This window comes from Poecilia mexicana, unplaced genomic scaffold (genome assembly GCF_051168715.1).
Source record: "Poecilia mexicana isolate PSO_F unplaced genomic scaffold, ASM5116871v1 scaffold_3, whole genome shotgun sequence".
Lineage (NCBI taxonomy): Eukaryota > Metazoa > Chordata > Actinopteri > Cyprinodontiformes > Poeciliidae > Poecilia > Poecilia mexicana.
In genome coordinates, this window is record NW_028263372.1 from 24917492 (window position 1) to 24938174 (window position 20683).

The 20683-nt window shown below is 35.9% G+C and overlaps 2 protein-coding genes across 2 annotated transcripts; both read right to left on the reverse strand.

Annotated features, from left to right (window-relative positions):
- Positions 1–720: 720 nt before the first annotated feature.
- On the reverse strand, positions 721–3733 carry psmb1 (proteasome 20S subunit beta 1). Its single transcript, XM_014997718.2, has 6 exons — positions 3534–3733; positions 3105–3212; positions 2670–2751; positions 2188–2317; positions 1287–1393; positions 721–1205 (listed from the first exon to the last, which is right to left on the reverse strand). The coding sequence occupies exons 1-6, from the start codon at positions 3632–3634 to the stop codon at positions 1020–1022; spliced, it is 714 nt and encodes a 237-aa protein (XP_014853204.1). The 5' UTR covers positions 3635–3733; the 3' UTR covers positions 721–1019.
- A 1196-nt stretch (positions 3734–4929) lies between these two features.
- On the reverse strand, positions 4930–20093 carry phf10 (PHD finger protein 10). The gene is made up of 12 exons (XM_014997712.2): positions 19949–20093; positions 19025–19134; positions 18756–18886; positions 17934–18017; positions 17733–17857; positions 17486–17635; positions 15672–15781; positions 15383–15530; positions 13962–14102; positions 8514–8622; positions 7178–7366; positions 4930–5856 (listed from the first exon to the last, which is right to left on the reverse strand). Exons 1-12 carry the CDS (start codon positions 20018–20020, stop codon positions 5762–5764), a joined length of 1464 nt encoding a protein of 487 aa, XP_014853198.2. The 5' UTR covers positions 20021–20093; the 3' UTR covers positions 4930–5761.
- Positions 20094–20683: the final 590 nt, after the last annotated feature.

Consider the following 20683-nt stretch of genomic DNA (forward strand, 5'->3'; position numbering starts at 1 on the left):
AAAAAATCTTGTTTCAGCATAAATGTATAATTGGGACATCAGGAATTAAAATATAATTCACAAATCCCTTGGGTGAAATAAACCTTAAATATTTTTAATACGATCAGTTCAATTCCCTTCGATCTTTAAAGTGTTTGGACATTTAATGATTAGATTCGTAACACCATCAGTGGGATTCAAGTTCAAAAATAATTTATTGATCCCAAATGGAAATTAAATTATGTTGTAGCTCATTAATTCAGATTCTTTAGAGTTATAAATGAGGAAAGATCTCCTGTAGCAGTCTGTATTACAGCAAACCTGAAGAAGCCTCTGACTGAAGATACTCTGTATTCTCAAGACAGTCTCATGAAAAAAAGGTAATTTCAGTGACATTCAGACGTTTGACGCCTTGGTTTCTTTTTTATTTTCAAATCCGTTTACATGTTGCTTAGAAAGCAAAGCTCTGCCGATGGAAAGTTTAGCCCCAATAGTAAGTCAGGGTTATCCATAACTTTATTGATTTTATTAAGAAAATTATATAAAGATAAAACTATAGAATTTAACTTTATGTTATCAGCAGATATTAAGTCACATTTTAACAAAGTGGCATCTGTTATATAAGTAAAACTGGGCTGATATTAACAACCGGTTCTTATCTCCATCTTGTCTGTTTCTGGTAATTTCTTAGACATTCAGAAGTGAATCTTGAGTGCAAAAACAAGCATCAGACGAGGAGAGTTCCTGAACTGTTGATATTTATTAAGAATGTAAAAAGAACAGCTGAGCATGTTTCCTTCCAAAACATAAGAAATCATCCAGAGGAAGAGTCTAGAACCAGGAAGGGAAAACAGGAATGCTGATCCGAAATAAGGCCGACAACTAAGTAAGCAGAACATTTGGGACCAAAGAACTGACAGAAATCCTCCCTCCAGTTTGGAGCCAAACCTACATGGCAACTTTATCAACCTGCGGATCAATTTATGTAAAAGTTGAAGACAGAGAGGAAACTGAAGGCAGACAGAAACGCCGCGTCCCCCCTAGTCCTTCCTCAGCGGTATCGTCTGCTCGTTGATGCCGTCCTTCGTGATGACGCAGACACGAAGGGCGTCTCCGGTGTAGACGTCTCTCTCTGCGGCCGAGATGAAGACGTCTTTGACCAGCTGCACGGCTTTCTCCTGAGTCAAAGGGAGGTGCTGCACGCCCTCCATGTTCTTGAACCCGATCTGTGAAGCAGCATTTTGGAAAGAGTCAGACTGTGTTCATGTCGAGGACGAATAAAATCCTCTGTGTGTGTTTTTGTCGACCTGGTTGTCTAGCAACGGCTGCAGCATGGCGCTGGCCGACCCTCCGGCCTTGTAGGTGTCTCTCTGGTAGGAGCCGACCGGGTCGAAGCTGTACACCGCTCCTTTGCCTACGTTGCACATATTCCAGGTTGCACACAGAAAAAAAAAAAGACCATAAGACAAGCTTTATGCATTAATAAAACAGAAACACCCTGATTACTGCTGGAGACACAATGGAGCACAAAATATTTCTACTTGAGAATAAGTCTGAGTTGTTTTTAGAAGAGTTTAAAAATGATCTGTGTATTTATTGACGCTACTTAATGAAGAATAACTGTTAAAGGGACGGTGTGAAATACTGTCGAAATAATTTCTGACCAAATTCCACAAATTATGAAGGAAAAACTTTTATAACTATAAAATAATAACAGGGCTGCAATTGTTTTAGTAGCTATTCTGACGATTAATCGGATAGAAAAAGCTTCAGTGAATCACTTTTCATACAATATTACATTAAAATATGCAAATTAATGGCTTCAATAAGAAGATAAACATTTTATTGCCTAAAATGAAACAATGCAGCATTTCTTTAGTGTACGCTTGATCATTTGTAGCTAAAAGAAAAAGACATTAACATTTAATACATGTTTTGTACAGCTTCAGCTTAATTACTGCCATCAGTGCGTGGTAATTTCAGCAAATGGGCTTTTATAGAGTCTGTTAGTTGAAAATCATTTTAATAACGATTACTCAGATGAATCGTCTTAGCCAGAGCTTTGTTTGCTTCAAGATGTGAAGGCTGACCCATTTCATACAATTCTTGCTCTGAAGTACATAAAATACAAGAATGAAGCCGGCTATGTTTACTGCAACATGCCTTTGTAACAACAGAACACCTGAACGTTTGTAGATAAGAGCCCACCTTCTTCATCCAGACCCCCAATGATGTTGTAGACGTAGTAAGGGAAGAACCTCCGGCTGTACAAGATGGTGGACAGCATGGCTGCGATGGCACCACTGGTCATAGTTTTGTTGTTTGAGTGTTTGTACATCTGAGAAGAGGAGAAATACTGTTTTATAATGGAATCACTGTGGTATTATGTTTCATATTCCTTCTTTATTGTAATTTCCACTTGCACAAAGTAGCAAAGTACCCATAAACACACAAAAAGGAAAAACTAATGACTTACACTAAAAATATCCAATATTTCCAGTTTATTTTATGTGTGTAACTTTGGTGCCTAAAACAAAACAGGTGTCTGATTGTTTTCCCCTCCATCGTATCATTCAGCATTTTGTGAATTTGGTAAATTCAAGCAAATGCAACGTTGACATGTTCACGCAGAACAAATTGTTTATAAAGCAGGGTAATTTAAAACCACAGTGAAACCAAAATCACCTCACCTTTAGCCTGGCGTCAATGATTTTTGTCAGCGTCAGACAGTCGCCATGGAAACCACTGCAGCCAATGACAGTTGTGTCTGTCCTGCAAGGATGTGAAAGACTGGAATTAGTCATTTACATACTAACATCGTTAGTATAGAAAATGAAATATACATTTAGCAATATACATGTCCATTTACCACCAAAAAGATAATGTGATGCGTTTTAAAAGCTTGTTGTCATAACTTTTATTTTTATTCCAATAAAGACCACAAAATATTATGTTGAACTTTTAAGTCATTTTCACCCATGACCATTAAAAGGACAGTACTGCAGCGTGAGAAACAGCATTTGGTTGGATTTAAGCCCATCTTTATTCTTGCTCGGAATATTAAATCTCATCTTCTGTTATTGCGGTCAGTCTTCATAACATCCACGATCAGAGGAATGACTTACAGCTTGTAGCATTTCGGGGAGTCGCGGCTGTGGATGGAGTAGCCTTCACTAAGCCTGGTGTCTGACGCTACGATGGCAAAATCTTCTCCAGCAACAGCTAGTACGGTTCTGAGAAAATGAGAAGAAACCGGTTAGATCCAATATCCCCAAAACATCCAGAGTGAACACAAACTACTATAGCCTAGCTAAAGGAAGCTAATAGAACAGATTCGAAACTGAAAGTGTTGTGTTTACTCCTTTCTTTCTTTTTATGACCCAACATCAAGAATCAAATACATTACTACATCGTGTAACATCGCAAATGTAAAGTTTATACAAAAACGTTGATTTATTAACTACAGAACTGGTTTGCTAAAATTAACCGGATAGCATAAGTAGTATGAGCTAGCTTCAAGGCTAAGCTGACATTAACAGAAAATTTCCACTGACCCTCCGTTGAAAGCGTAAGGTGAAAATTTGTGCTCTACTGCGCCGGCATAATGATACTCCTTCATCTTCCCAGGGCCTCCAAAACCTTGAGCTGAAAGCATCTCGGAAACAAAGCAAGGGGGAAAACTCAACTTCCCTCGGCTAAACTCGCTGTATCACTGCAGTATGGCAGCCTCTTCCTCTGCACTCACCAACCGCCCTTCTGGTGAGGATCACAGCTGAACAGCGCCCCTACAGGGTGATTGAGGTACAACATGCAATTCAGCTACTACTGCATTACGCACTTTTGTTTTTCACAATTACTTCATTAGCGCTACCAGATCTGTCAGAAGTTTTCTGGTATCCTAAGCTCAATAATGAACACGTTATAAGTTTTAAAAAGAGTTTTATTGAGAAATACATAAAATTTACACAAACCATCAGTGCTACTTCTTCCATAATATGAATATACATATTATATTTCACACTGGTCAAGCCCTTTAAACTATTTGATGTAAAATGATGACAGCACTTGATTTTTTGGAGGTAATCACCATTGTTTTTAAGGGACTCTTCTGCTCTTCTTATTCATTTAAAATAACAGTGTGACATTAACACTACTCATTTTATTGATGAGCAAAATCAGAGCAGAGATACTTGTGAATTTCAAAAACTTTAATTTTGAGATTTTAATTAATTTTGCATCTTAGATTTAGTACAAATTGAAAAAATAAACACAATAGCTTAACGTCAATTTTAAAAAATGACTCGACATCGTGACAGTGGGCAGGTATTTTCAATTTTAGCCAAATATCTGTGGATTGTGGAAAATTAAAAGACCAAGTAAACACAAGATAATAAAAAATTAATTTATGGCCACATTGTTACTTTTGTGTGAGCACCTGCTAATTAAAGAGACCAACGATGTAGAAAAGTTTATATTTTTCCTACCATTTTATAACTTACCTGGTGATCAAACTTAAACATTGTGCAGATCAGTTTAAACAAATATATAGCATATAAGCCTATAGTTCAGATTAACTTCTCATAAATTCAAAACAAGACTATGGGACAAGTAAGCGAAAAATAAAATAGTTTAAGGTATTTAAATCCCAACCTCTCAATGTGTTATTATTTAGCAATTATTGGCCACTTTTACCTTATTATTGAACATCAATGTTTATTTTCTAAACATAAACAGTTACCATTTATTAATATAACATTTTGTTATGTTAAATTCTCTTCAAACCCAGAACATTTAACAGAAAGAATCTCGTCAGCCATCTTGTATTGGAAAAACAAAGACACAAAAATGTGAGATTTGAATAATTTACGAGAAAAACCTATTAGTATTAAAGCAGTATAATTAGCAGAGAGAGATTATGTTTCCAACATGATACACATGAAAAAGGAACAATTAGCCCTTTAAAGTGGCTTTTATTGTAAAAAAAAAAAAAAAAAACAATAAAAATGAAAAAAATACAATTAATTCACTGTGGCAGAGGCAACAAATAACTATTTAACAACCAGTTTACAGGACAATATAATGCAAACATAAAATAATAATAAAAAAATCAAGATACTATATTTAGGCTGATTCCAAAATCATCAAGTCAATGTAAACAAATGTTAGAGTAATTACCTTTAGTGTAATTACTAGTGGTTACAGATGCATCTTACGATTCTGAGAACAGTGAAAGTTGGAGAAACTTAAATCTGAAATAGTTAAAATAAAACTTAAAAACACCAGTGTCCGTAAACACACAGGAAGAATAGCACCACTTATTTAAAAATATTGACCCAGACTGCTTTCTCATTAAAAACACAAACCACAGATAAGACGTAAAACACTAAAAGTAATATTTAAAATTTGAATGACACCAGGAAGTCCTTTAAAACCCTGCATTGAGTGAGTTTAAATGAGTTTCAGCACCAGATTTTTTTTTATTATAACAGTGTATAACAACAGAAATGCATAGAGGGAAAAAGCACAGTTCACTGGGAACCATTTAACTTTCCAGTCATAGAAATTAATTAAAGGTTTTGTAAAAAATAAACCAAGCTCTTCGCTACCCTAACCCTAACCCCAGCTCACTTAATTTTTATTCTGCTTTTCTTAAGTAAATACAGCATTTTAAAGAACACAATGTCCAAACAAAGCTTTATTTAAGAAAAAGACAAAACAATTTACATTTTCCAGAAATGTTGACAGGGAATTTGTGGACAAATTAACTTAATTTTTACGTTGGTCATTTCTGAGCCGATTTAGACTTCTTCTGTGTTTTTACTCCTTTCTTTTTGGGTGTTGTGAAGTCTTTGTCACAAACCTCACACACCCAAAGACCTGAGAAGACAGGATGAATTGTTGAGCACAAATAAAGACAAAAAACAAACATAAAATGGTTAAAGAGAATGATAGATAACATGAAAAATGTGGTATTCGGTAAAATTCCTAAGGAATCATCAAAAAACTTTGAGACTAGTCACCAGCTTGTTTAAATTTTATGGAAAAACATAAAACCTCTTTGTTCAATTTAGCTGAACCTAAAGTCTTAGAGAAAGTGGAGGAAATTATGAAACATTCAATATGCAGATAAATGTTGGAGGGAAAACCACATTTATGTGCATCCAAATCAACAAAAGTTTATCAGGAGATGAATATTTTGAACTTTTGTGATGGGAAACTGTTGGGTTTCTCCTCACAATCTGATCAACACCAGGGTTTCCCCCACAGTTTTATAAGCCTGGTGGGCCACCAGGCTTTATTTGTGCCCCCACCAGGCTTAGTATTACTTATTTAAGTCTTTTTAAAATGTTTGCATTTTTTTAAGATTTTACAGTTGGTGTTCAGGTATTAATCTTTCAATAACATAATTATCAAGAGATATTTTCAAATTTCCTGTCAAATTTAAACATTTTTTAACTCATAAACATGACGGGTCGCTGCATGAATGACTGCCGAGCGCCACAACCACCAGGCAGGTTTTCTGAGGGAAACCTTGAACAGAAAGGGTTTTTTATTCTAAACTTTAAATTTATTACACTTTATGGATTAAAATATTCAACCTCTGCCATTCCTGAATTAAATTGTTTTTTAAAGACTCTGCAACGATTCTGCATTCAGGTCACACAGCGACCAAAGGTCTGAAAGAAAATCTAAATATCTTTCAATAAACATTTTCCTCTTATTCTCATTTCAAGTGTTGAGGTTTATTAGTGATAATTAAAAAATCGTTTCATGAATCAATTCTTAATAATTATGAAAATAAATCCCAATTAGCGCTCAGACTATTCTCTGTCTAACCCAAACTATCTGGAAATCTTTGCAGTGAATCTGGAAAAGGAGAAATTCAGCTCGTCTAAAAATCCTTTACTCTCAATTCCCTGGAAATATTGCATGTCATGCACATGTAAGAAATAATATCTACTTCCTCAAAACGCTAAATGCTTTTTTTTTTAGCTGTCATTTTTCTAAATAGAGCCACGTTGCTCTAACCTGCAGCTGCAGAGGCAAACCAGTGAACAGCTCTACTGGTTATTTAGAAACATTTATATTTAATATGACGCAGCCATTTTATTTCGCACAACAAAAATATCGAAGATAATCAAATTAAGCAGATGAAGAAAAACAAAACATGGCTGAACCCAAAGCCGTTTCTCCTCACCTGTGGGTATTTCATCCATGCCCACGCAGAAGGTGTGGTAGCCGCGGTCACACTTGTCACAAAACATCAACTCGTCCTCATGGTGCGGCTGGCGGCACACGGTGCACGTCTTACACTCCATGCACTGCCAGCGGTACGTCTGGATCACGCTCACCAGCTCCTCGCTCATGTCCAGGCAGGATGGATGGCCTGAGGTTCACAGACGCACAGATGAGTACGCAGGGCACAACGGTGGAGGACAGAAACACAGAACAGTAAACACACGTGTGTGAACAGACCCTTGTACATCTAGTTAAAGGTGCAGCTCTGTTGTTTTAAAGGTGACATATTATAGTTCCTGGAACTGGTTAGGACAGGTCTATGGCCCATACATTTATTTATTTATTTATTATTTATTTGTTATTTAGATAGCGAGATTTTAGTCTCATTGTCCTTCCAGATTGAAATGCTTTATGGCATCTTGTCACTTTAAATCCAAATCAGCTCCTGCTGGCCACAAACTTTAATCCTCAACGTTTACATTCACACGTTAAAATTCAAATTCAATTCTAATTCAAAAACACTATTGACCCCAAAGGGAAATTAAATGTTGTCTTAACGCGTTAAAATGGCTGCAATCAGATGTGCGGTTAAACAACTGTACATCTTTGAAAAGCAGAAGTGGAGCCTCCTGCACAACCAACAAGAATGCAGAAAATGGTTTTTGGATGGTAAGTCAACAACAAAGCACTTGTCTTTTCCAGCAGCCATTGTACATCGGTAAAACCAGCTGACAAAACATGCTGGAGCTCAGTGTGGATTGCTAGGTGATGGACTGAGCTAGGGCTTGCTAGGTAACGACACAATGTCTGTTGTTTATGACTCTGGCGGGTTTTTTAAACGTCTCATTTTCCAAAACCAAACAAATAAACTTATACCAAAAAACACTGGGAGTTTTTTTATTTTTTTTTTTATTTTTATTTTTTATGAAACACTTGATCTGGTTTTAGAAGCAGTTTAGATACAAATGGAAATATAAAAACATGCAAAATATGAATTTTGTATAATAGGTCTCCTTTTTAGGTCTCCTTTTTATTGTAATACAAAATATCCTTCAACTCTTTAGTCAAGATTCCCGCTGAGCAAAAATGTCTTAACAAATGTCAACGATAGCCTCGTATCATGCAAGGTTTACTACTAAAAATAGAAAAAGAATTGAAGCAAATTAGATTTTAGAACAATAACACATAGACTATTCTAAATAAACACGTAAAACTAATAATTTCAGAGTCACGGCAGAACAGAATAATGACACAGAGCAGGAAATGTGGCGTTAAATGTCGGCTTACAGACTCACCGCTGTTATCACACTGGGAGCAGTGAATGAGAGCCTCCGGCCTGCCTCTCCTGTTGGCCTCTTTACCCTTCTGGCAAATGCCACAAATAGCATTTGGAATGACCTTAGGCTGCAAGGGCAGAATAACGCTATAAAACCAATCAAACATTTGAATTTTGTAGTCATGGATATAAAGCAGAAGAAGAAAAAAAATAAATACTTTGGGTTTTTTTTTTTTTTTTTTTTCTACTCTAAAATATAATAACCTGCTGCATTAAAACAGTCAGTTTGAAATTTCATTTTAGGACTCAATTAATTCAATAAAATATCCATATCAACACAAAAACTCCTCTCTGACTACATCAATATTTCCATTTGGTTGTAATATAGAAATGATAAAGATAATTACAGATGTACAATTTATCTTTGTCATAAATGCTAAAAGAAAAAGTTCAGGTAAAACTTGCAGCCTAGTTTTTAGAGAACAGAAAAAACAAAACTTATTAATCAATAATCTCACAGGTAGCAAGAAGCTTTCCACCTTTTTTCAGAAATCAAATCAACATAATTTACTATAAACGTTGATATACAGACACAACAACCAAACCAGCAAAGTGCCTTCCTCCACTGAAATAAGAAACAAAGTGGACTTTTTCTTTATATTTACATTTTTTAACAATATGTTGATGCACGCAAGTAATTTAACCCAAAAACTTCAATTATCGTAGCAAATTAAAGGCTTCTATTCTCACAAAACACAAACTAGGAACTTATCTGAAACGATTCAAAATTAATAATAAGCAGTTTGTTGACAAAACTGGGTGAGATTTCTAAAAGATTTGCACCTAAAAGGGAAAGCACAGTTTGCTGTAAAACAAAAGTATTTCAGTACCAAAATGACAACTTTCAAAAAGCTTTTAGATAAATCACCTGCATGAAATATTCTTGAAATGTTAGAACATTTAAAACACTCAAAAATAAATAATTTGAAAATATTAATGCATAATAATGCACATCACATGTATGTGTGATGTGGTTTCTTTTTTGTTTTAATGTAATAAAGATATCTTTTTAAAGATAAAGATAAATTAAACAAAACTGTCCAGGGAGAAACTAAAACTCTGAGAAAAGAAACGCTAAGAAACCTGCTGCACAGTTTCAGCTAACAGATCATTTAAAACCACTTTGTTGTTAAATTACTATTTAAAAAGTTACAATAAACTCCAAATATGGAGGATTGTGAAACAACATAAACTATAAACTGTTTTGCAAAAGAAAAACGGCGTGAACTTTTCCACCTTTTGTCACATTGCCATAAACCTTAAAAGTATTTTATTGGGAATTTATATGATATTAATAAATAACAGTGAAAAGGACAACAAAATAGAGCATTAGTTGATATATTTTCACAATTATGCATTAATTTGAAAATATTAATGCATAAGAAACCACATCACATGTATGTATGATGTGGTTTCTTTTTTGATTTAATGTAATAAAATGTGGAAAGATTCACGGTTTTGCGAGGCATAATTTGTACCAACACATTATGTGGCATTAATCTGAAAAATATAAACTGATTAGATTTAATAAAAATAAAAAACTGGGAAAAAAAGTGTAAGACTTGGTAAAGATAAAAACCAAAAACTTGAATCAATAAAAATGAATTTGAATTAGACAGAAAAGCTAAATATCTTTCAAATTCAAAAATAATCCCAAATTAAATAAATAAACATTTTTCTGCTTATTCTCATTTTAAGTGATTAAGTTTATTAAGTTAGTCTATCTGGATTAGTCTAGAGATAATAAAAACCTTTTTACACAGCTCTGAAAAAAGTTAAGAGACCTCTTAAAATGATCAGTTTCTCTGGTTTTAGTTTTTATAGGTTTATGTTTGAGTAAAATTAATGTTGTTCTTTTATTCTATGAACTACTGACAACATGTCTGAAATAAAAATGTATTATTTAGTTGCAGAAAATAAATGAGAGAAGGTCAAAATAAAACAGACGCAGGGCTTTCAGACCTCAATGTAAAGAAAACAAGCTTAGATTAATTTAGAAACAACAAAACTAATGTTTTAACTCAGTTCAGAAACCAATATTTGGTGGAATAACCAGGAGGTTTTCAATGAGCCCCAGTGCAGTGGACTCGTAGTTGTTTTTCCTCAGAGCTGTAGTTCATAAAGTATTTATGAATCTATTCTTCATGATTATAAAAATAAATCCAGACTATTCTCCGTTTGACCCAAACTCTCTGCAGATGTTTTGCAGTGAAACTGGAAAAGGAGCAATCCATGAAACTGCATCCAGCTCGTGTAAATATCCTTTATTCTAAATTCAATGGATTTGAACAGGAAATATTGCATATCATGCACACGTAAGAAATAATACCAACTTTCTCAAAACGCTAAATGCTTTTTTTTTTCTTCTTTTTTTAACTGTCATTTTTCTAGATAGAGCCACGTTGCTCTAACATGCAGCTGCAGAGGCAAACAAGTGAACAGTTGTACTGGTTATATAGAAACATTTATATACTGCTGGTGTCACAGCTGGTTGAAAAGTTATGATGTAATTTAGACATTTAAATTCACATCTATACAAAACGGCTGTAGAGTTATTTAACCAGTTCCTCTCATTAGCAGGGAGAGATCAACAACAAGGTAAACAAAGGCTTTAAAACTGCCCAGTTTTCTCTGGTTGTATGCAGCCCATCCCCCACGTATTGCTGCACACTGCTAGCAGAAAAATAATAATAATAATAAAGTCAATTTTGAGATGTTATTTAAATCTACTTTAAACTCTCCAACAGGAACATGTTTCTGGTATAACCCAACTCCACCTGCTTTTACGTTTGTCAACGCTACCAGAGTTACAAAAAATCTAAATATATTTACTTCTTAAAACACTATATAGTCTTAAAATATAGAAATAATACTACTATTACATCTACCTCCCTTCAAGAGGACATGGATCGTGTTGTAGTGACCTTACTTTGAGAAACTTTGACTCGCTGAACGCCGTAACAACCAGCCAGAAAACGACCATCCCCACACTACAAAGCTGAGCTTGAGTCAAACGGACGCAATCAGGTCCTTTATACTCACCTAAGCGCTGATTTATCCACACATTTTACATGTTCTCTTTTGTTTTAATCTTAAGAAACAAATACAGTGACCTGCAAGGGAACATGTCACCTAAGGTCGACCAAAGATGTTGCATTTGTGGGTGTTGGGGTGGGGGGGGAAGAGAAGCACATTTTTGGCTCCGTCAGTCAGCAACTGCAGCTCAGCTCAGCGACAGTGTGAAAACGGTCTGAAAACACTTCAAGAGGACAGATAACGTCCAAACCGAACCGCTGACTCACACTCGTTAACAGTCTAGAAAGAAAGTGTGCTATGTTGCTAATGCAGTTAAACGCAACTCCGACTAGTACGACTTTTCTGGCTTATTAGATTAACAATGGAAAACGACTTAAAATATCTGTCTTTGAAAAATAAAAATTTTACCCCATATTGCTGTTTTTTGCTGTTATCCAGCTTAAAGTGATGATTTGACCTTATGGCGAAACATTGTAACTTATAATTCAGGCTGAGTTTGCACCATCTGTTTTTCAACACGATTAAATGAAGCTCCTATTTACGCCATCGGCTTCTCCGGGTGAACATTGAGGACTGGAACGCTGCAGACTGGAGATTTGAGGAAATATTTACGGATCACTTAATTAAAACTGCACTGGAGTCGTTTTGTCTTTTTGGACTCCTCAAGTTAAAAGCTTTGGCAGAGTTAAAATGGATCAGGTGGAAGATTTTCCAAGGCTAAACCAGGACTAGCTACACCGCAAAAACACAAAATCTTACCAAGTCGTTTTGGTCTAGTTTTTAGTACAAATATCTTGAAATAAAACAAAACTAACTTATAAGTTACTTTTCAGCAAGATATAAAAGTTTGTTTTAAGTAAATCATTTCTTAATTTTGAAAAAAATAAAAAAGTACTAGTTCAAAAAATATTGTAACAAAAAAATGTCTTGTTACAAGTGAAATAATCTGCCAGTGGAACTAGAACTGTGTTGCTAGGAGACGGGCTAGGCTTGGCTGGGGTTGCTAGGTAACGGCACCAGTGGAAGTAGAGCTATTTTATAAATAAAGGAATTACTGAGTTAAAACAAGCTCTTAGATTTTGCTTGAAAGTTACTTCCAAGTTGGTTTTGTCTTATTTCAAGTGCACTGAGATATTTGCACTAGAAACTAGAACAAAAGTAAGATTTTGTGTTTTTGCAGTTCTAAGTTTGGCCTAAAGATGAATAAAAGGAAAAGATTTAAACTCGTATCATGTGATCTTTCCTCTGATCTACACAATTTCTGCAGAAGATCATAACACAGGGAGACAGATGTCTGGATTATATTTGGCTTGTTTTCCTACACAAACACATCAATATAGCAACAATTTACGTTAAACATCTTGTTTCCAGTGGCAGTTTGTGTTTGGGGAGACATTTGCCAATGTCGACGTGCATTTCTGATCACTAAACTGCATTTGTAATAACATTGTAAATGTATTTTTTCACTTTATCGGAAAATGCAAATTATTAACAGACTTCTATGTAATGCAAGGACCAAGTTGGCAAATCAACTTGTGTCCATAAAAAACACGGATCTGCACTTTTCTGAAGTCGGATTTGTTGCTTTTGTTAAGTAGAAATTCTCACTTTTTCTTGGCATCAATCAATAACTGAACATGGAACCAATCAGTCATCACTGATTTATTGAATGTGATTTTACCAAATATGGGATAATAATAATAATAAGCCTGCAGGTCGTGGTAGTCGGTGTTTCGTGTAATCAGTAAGGATTAGTGTGCATGGCACACTTCAGAGACAGATGATAATATTATCTACAGTGATATACTTTATAAAACCACCACAAAATGTATGCGGCTTATTTTTTCCTTATATCTTTAACAAAGTTTCTTTTCCAAGAAGATAAAATTAGCAGCCAAAAAATCCACATACTTGTCTTAGAACTTTTTTTTGACAAGTGAGGACAGATAAGAGGTATATTAAGGGCAATCAGAAGAAAAACAAAAAGTTCAAATTTGTCTTCACTGAAGAAAAAAGTAAAAGTGCAGTGAAAAAGAAACGTGAACTGTTCCTTTAAAATGTTCTTATTGCTCACAGTTGGGAGTAAAAAAAAAAAAAAAGGGTGGGGGATCAGGGTTTGGAGGGGGGTCCATGAGGCAATCATAAAACCCAAAAAAGTCAAAGGTCAGAACCCCCTGAAGTGTGACTGTGTGTATGAGGCGGGGTCATTCCAGCTGGGAGGCAGGCTGACCAACTGTAGATGCTGAAGAGAGCTAGGTAGGGGGTCAGGAATGGATGGAGTAAGGAGGTGGTGACAGTAGAAAGAGGAGAGGGGGCAGAAAGTGCTGCTGCTGTTGTTGGAGAAGAGTTTTCAGGTGGATTTGTCCTCTACCTTGTACCCTGGAGTAGCTTTGTGGGAGTGGCGCTGGTCTTTTCCCGGCGCTGACGTCCTGTCTTTGGCTTTGGACTTATGACGATGTCCTCCTCCGCCCTCCTGGCTCTCCACGTCCGAGGCGTTTCCTGAAGAGCTGTCCTATGGGAGAAACAGAGGTGGCAGCAAATTTAAGAAAACAAGCCAGAAAGTTATCCTTTATGAAAGAAAAGGTTTGACTTGGCATAAAGATAGCACAGAACTGCTGCCAAATGCAGCAACTGCAGTTTTCTGGCCTTTTCTATGTTTTCTGTCTGAAATGTCACTAAATATATCAGGAAAGTCACTGAGTTGGTAACAGTGGTAGACTATTGTTAACTCCAAACATTCAGACATGATCTGGTGGGCCAATCAGTCAAACCTCTCTCACAGAAGAGGCAGCGGTTGATTTTTAGACCTTTGTTGAAGCAGATAAAATTGGCTTCATGTGTAAGTATCGACCAATCACCGTTCCTACAAAATTAAGGAAATCTGCGCCGATAAATCGGTGCACCCATAGTGAGCGAGCTGCACTTTTTTGATGATGTGTAACTCAAACTTAAGACCTTTTAAGATCATTACGAATTGAATTTAAGTATCGCAACAGAAATGTACAATAGAAAAATCACACATATGTAAGTATGCAATAGCATAGATGTGAAATTTGTCAAAATTATTTGAATTTATTTTGTATCGTTTCTCCAGATATTTATTGGTGCTTTAAGTTCTGTTGAGCTGCTTTTGGCAGTTGGTGGTTACCATAGCAACCGGTGACTGAGGCTCCTCCCCCTTTTTTTCTGTTGCTGTTTACCTGCTGCTAGTGGGAGCAGTTAAACAGTTTGTTTAGGGTTATTGATTATATTTTATTTAATGTATAGGGGCAGAAGCTGCTGGGTTATAAATAAAGGAAAAAAAACTGAGAAAGATAAGTCAAAACCGTCAAACACAAAGTATGAGAACAAGCAGAAATAATTTTTGTTTATGAAATGAATTAAATGATGAGCTCAAACAAAGTACAGATATAAACCAGCTTAAAAAAATCTGTCCAAAAATGAACTGATTGGAAAATATGCTGTATAGGACGGTTGTCTGAAAGGTCGAAAATGCTGTTGTTGATATTAATAATGTGTAAATAATTGTACATTCAATGATGAGAGATTTAAGCGTCATTTGATGTGGGAATACTTCTGGTGTAATATTTTCTTAAAAATTGTATAAACTTACCTGTAAATTGATGTGACTATTTGTCTTATTTTTTTCTGTTTATTGTCCATTCAAAATAAATAAATGAATATTAGATACGTAAACCTGACACTTTTTACGGACAGCACAGACGCCCTGTTTTAGCCACATCAGCAGAGATCAGTCATTTCTTCGTCTCCGTCAACAAGCTGTCGCCTTACTGATGAGTTCTTGTTGTTCTTGTCGTCCTTGGCCTCGTCTGCATCGTCCGAGTCGGGCTCTGAGTCTGGAGCAGGAAGCTCTGGATCCAGTGGAGGCTCATACAGAGCAGTGTTCAACGGCAAATAGCGCAACTCGTTGGGCGAGTACCTGACATGAAGAAAACGACGATACATCAGGAGGGAAAAGATGATAAAACAAGAAAATATTAGGATGGCTAGGGTGTCATGTTCACCTTAAGGTAAGCAAATAAAAAAGAACATGGATGTTGCTCTTTTGAGCTAAATGTACCTTTTGTAGTAATCTTGGAACTGTCCTGGTATGAGAGCCACAGGGTAAGGCCCGGTTTTGGTTAACTCTGGAGCAAGCACCTTGAATCTGCCCTGTGGTACCTGGATAACCTGGAAACATAAAGGCACACATCAGAAACTGATCTTAGAGCAAAGTTATACATGTTCATTCAACACTCAACTAAGGGTTTTTACTAGAGTGCACCGACTGCAGTTTTCTGGCCAATCACTAAAAAGCTAAAAAACCTGGCGTGCCGATTCCAAATTTGTCCAATTTAAATTTTTTTGATCTCCCAAAGTTCAGGAAATCGTAGCTGATTTAACTGGTGCACAACTAGTTCTTAGAGATGTCTCTTCTAGTCTCAAATTTCTTAATCTTTGGCACTAATTTCTACACTGAAATACTTAAATATATTTATGCAATTGTGAGGATATAAATATCAACCCTAGATCCTAAGAGATGGATGAGGATGACCAAACGTTTTGTCGAGTGGACCAAAGTCGTCACCTCAATATTACTCGCAGGCCAGAAAAATATCATTTTTAAAACTAAAATCACCAAAAATATTGTTGTGATTTTTTAACAAGTCCACAATAAACTAAACATGAACTATTTTAAGTAAACAAATAAAGTGCTCAGACTTTCTTTTTTTGTAGAAACGGGATCATAAATCCAAAACTTCAACTGGTTTTTCCAGATTTTCCTTTTAAAATGTAAAGAATCCAGTTTGCTGATTATTTTGGGCTTGATTGAAGAAAACGGAAAAAAGTATTTTATATATTCTCAGCAATAAAAATAGGATGTTCATTTAAAATCACTTTTTATATTTAGCCAAGTTTTAATACAGAAAAAAAGAGCAGATTTTGGTGCACTAAGATTTACTTTAGATGATAAATCAATGAGTGCATGTGGTATGATACGGCTGAAAAACTTAACTAGTTTCATATCAGTTCACATTGATAATTACTGATTAATTCTTTTGTTTTAAATATCTGAAATACTTTAAAAACTGCTGGCGTGATCTGCTTTTTATTTTTAAGCAGTTATGACTGCACAAGTTTCTTAATATGTTGTTGCTAGGTAACCATAGTTTGGGGTGGGGGGTGGAAGAGATTTGAAACTGCTTGTTACCCAGCAGGTTGTTGCTAGGTAACCATAGTTGGGGGTGCGGGGGGAGGAAGAGATTTGAAACTGCTTGTTACCCAGCAGGTTGTTGCTAGGTAACCATAGTTGGGGGTGCGGGGGGGAGGAAGAGATTTGAAACTGCTTGTTACCCAGCAGGTTGTTGCTAGGTAACCATAGTTGGGGGTGCGGGGCGGAGGAAGAGATTTGAAACTGCTTGTTACTCAGCAGGTTGTTGCTAGGTAACCATAGTTGGGGGGGCGGGGGGAGGAAGAGATTTGAAACTGCTTGTTACCCAGCAGGTTGTTGCTAGGTAACCATAGAATGAGCGAGTCAGTTGATTCCACCAGCCAAGCTTAGCTGGTCATGAGAGGCTGAGCGGCTACAGTCTGTCCTCTGCCTACATCTCCCAGAATGCCATGCGGTTCTGGGTCGTAGTTCAATGAATATTCTATTCTATGTGATGTATTTTCTGTTGATATTGATCACGTGTCTATTGCGATATATGTTGTTATTGATTTATTGTCCAGCCCTTCCTGGGCCTCACTTTGAACACCTTTGATTACTTATAATAAATGGAAATGAACTTTTTTTTTTTCACATTCCATTTTCTATTTCCATGCTCATCCAGATCTGGAGAATGTCTCCAGAATGTGCAGTAAATCCTGCCAGTAATTTAAAACCGGACTTACGTGGGTCTGGAGGTCAAAATAAGCTCTCCTCTCTTCCATCCGCTCCCTGTTGAAGTTGCTGTTAAACTCTGCGGCTTTTTTCGCAGCCTCCTTTATGTACTCAGGAACCTTGCTGGCCTCGACCTTCTGAGGGTTCTGCTGCTGCATTTGCTACAGTAAAATAAATCACATCAAGACAGAATCAATCATGGAGAAGAATTTTCTCAAAGTAAACTTCTGGCGTGATGTTTCTGCTGTTTGTGCTCACAGAGTACTCTTTCGCTATTCTCTGCCGCTCCCTTTCTTGCAGTATGACAGAATACTCAGCATGTTTGGAAGGATACTCCTTGATCATCAGATCTATCACTTCGTCGCTTCGCAGAGCTGTGAGACCTGAAGGCGTCACAAAGACTGGTGTCAAGAGCTGCATCAGTTGTTTTGTAAATTATTTAAGGGTTATAATTTGTACCCAGAGTGCACTGTGTCTCCGTAATGACATTTTGTTCTCGAAGATAGAGCTTCTCTTTGTGGGACAAATCTCGCCTCTCCATATCTGCACAGAGATAAAAAAGAGGAAAAGGAAACAAACTCAGTTCAACAGCTTGAAAAAATTCTTCACAGCACGACAGACGTTTAATTTAACACCAGGAAGAACATGAGTTCAGAGCTGGGTAGTAACTATTTATATTTACTTGAGTAAAGTTTTGGAAAAAAATTTACTATTAAGGGTATTTTACTGTGCCTATTTTTACTTTTACTTGAGTAATTTTATTAACAATTATCACTATTCTTAGTAGAGTAAAATTTCTGGGTTCTCTACCCACTGTGAGTAATGTCAACAAAGGAAGAACCTGTTTGTTTTAACCAAAGGTTCACCAGTCATAGACACTCATCTACAGTTTCTATTAAAATTTCATAAGTTTTATATTGAATGAAACTGATCTGGAAAATATTTGCTCTTGCCTGATTTTGTTGTTTTGTGATTATTTATATTAATTATTTCCATTTTGGTATTTCCACATAACTTTATATTTTGGTCTATGAGATAATGTAATTTTTAAATATTACATTGATGTTTTCAACAGTTACTTGAGTAATTTTTTGGCCGGCTACTTTTTGCTTTTACTTGAGTAAAAACATGTTGAAGTTGTGCTACTGATGTATCATTTTTGGATGCTTTTAACATTTCACTCCTGCTCTCATCTATACTAAGTCTTTACAAAAATAAGATTACTCAGTTAAATTACAAGTAAGGAATGAGAGTCAAACTTCATGAGAATCTAGTTCTTACCAGGATACTTCCTCTTGAATGACGTCACTCCCAGATACTCGCTGACCTGCTCCTGCAGCATGTAATACTCTCCTGTATCATCAGGTGGCCACTTATACTCCGTCAGGTTCTCTGCTGGAAAATATGTTGCTCTGAACAGGGATGTGTTGGGGTTTTGTGAATTTAGTGGGGGAAAACAAGAGGAAAACAGGCAAAAACAACAAGTGAGGGCAAGTCAGACAAAAACAATAGCTATTTATTGTGTCCTTTAAAGTATCTGTGCAGTTTACCCGAGCTCTTGGCTGAAGGTGTCACAGCTTCGGGAGCTGTCTCCTGAACCCATTCTCCTTCTTTTGGGAGGCTGACTGCCGTCGTTGGAAACCTCGTCTATTACATCTTCCTGCAGACAAAACAAAAATACAAACTAGTAATGACACCAAGAATTCAGATCACAAATGCTTAAGAATTTTTTTAATGGCATAGTCAGACTGACCTAAATAAACTTTTCTTTCATTCAAATGTTTATTCATTTAATGAGCAGGTTACCAAAGTTTGAAAAGTTACAACTCTGCTAAAAACATTCACAGTATTTCAATAGTTTAAAGCCCTTATATTGACAGGCCACAGTTTTCTCAGTTTCACAACATTTTTGTCTGAGATAAAAATGAAATATAATGGTGTGGAAACCAAACACTAGTAAATAAAGATGGTTATAATTGTAATAATCCATATGTGGTGGGAATAATTGTTGCTTTCCTGTTTAAAATAACAACAATTAGATCATTTATGCATATGACTTTTCAATGTTTTAATTAAAGAGTTTTTGTTTCATTTCAATGCACAGTGGAATCAAGTAATGAAAGAGAAAATGTAAAACATTATCAGTCAATGCGAGACTGCCAATAAGCAAATTCAGGATAATTTGCTTATTAAAGTAAATTAATTTTGTGTATGTTGTGCTCTTTTTAAGCTTGATGAGATACATATTTGAAGTCGCGTTTGTTATTTGCACGAGTTTACCGACATGTAACTATTTATGACCATCAAATATGAGCAGGGAATATAAAATTATCATTTGAAAACAAAGGAGGGTCACTAATGTCGCTAACACAACCATCAATAGGGATATAAGGAGCTAGCCGTTAGCTGAGATCGAGGTAACGCAGAATTCCAAATTTCACTTATTTATGAATTAAATAAAGCAGAAATGTCACCTTTAGTGATTGCGCTCCTGGAGTGGCGGGATTGCTATCGCATGGCGGTCTGATGGGGAGTACAGCTGCCATATTTCAGTAAAATAATGAAAGTAGCTAAGCTAGCTCACTAGCCGCGGCTGTTTCTTCTTCTTTGATAAAGCTTTGGGACGATTTTCTAAGTTATAACAGTGACCTCTGGTGGCTCGGAGGATTAATTGGGAATTATTTTGTAAATTCAAAAAAACTTTTTTGATCCCAAAGGGAAATATACGAATTCAGATACACTGTTTTAAAAATTATTTTAAAAATGTATCCACGTAAATTGAAATATAACTAATAAACCTATTCAAATGGACAAAGAGAGATATTTTTCAAGTATCTGAATCTCATAATTTTGATGATAATGGCTTACATCTGATGAAACCCCAAAATTCAATTCCCAGAAAGTCAGAATATTAAATTTAAATATTTATTTTCAAGATAGGATGTCATATGGCTGCCTTTGCATGAATTGCTGCATCAGTCTGGTGTTACAATGGAGGTTTTAAGGAAGTTTTGGTTGCTTTACTACCATTAGCATATCTGCATCACTGGGTGTCACTCGTCCTCCTCATGATAATACGCCGTAAATTATGTGAGGCTTAAGTCAGACCAATTTGTTGGTTCATCAAGTACCAAAATACAGTGGTCATTGATCCAGGTATTGATACTTTTAGCAGTTTGGTCGGGTAGAGTCTGTTCCTCTCCATTCTT

Bases quoted from the DNA above. Each gene is read 5' to 3' on its own strand.
- psmb1 (XM_014997718.2), bottom strand. From the start codon at position 3,634: ATGCTTTCAGCTCAAGGTTTTGGAGGCCCTGGGAAGATGAAGGAGTAT. The intron at 3,213-3,533 runs GTCAGTGGAAAT...TCATTTTCTCAG, and splicing joins CCTTACGCTTTCAACGGAGG to AACCGTACTAGCTGTTGCTG. The intron at 1,206-1,286 runs GTCGACAAAAAC...GCTGCTTCACAG, and splicing joins AGCCGTTGCTAGACAACCAG to ATCGGGTTCAAGAACATGGA.
- phf10 (XM_014997712.2), bottom strand. From the start codon at position 20,020: ATGGCAGCTGTACTCCCCATCAGACCGCCATGCGATAGCAATCCCGCC. The intron at 15,531-15,671 runs GTACATTTAGCT...TCTTCATGTCAG, and splicing joins TTCCAAGATTACTACAAAAG to GTACTCGCCCAACGAGTTGC. The intron at 8,623-13,961 runs GTAGAGGACAAA...CTGCCCTTGCAG, and splicing joins AAGCTACTCCAGGGTACAAG to CCTAAGGTCATTCCAAATGC.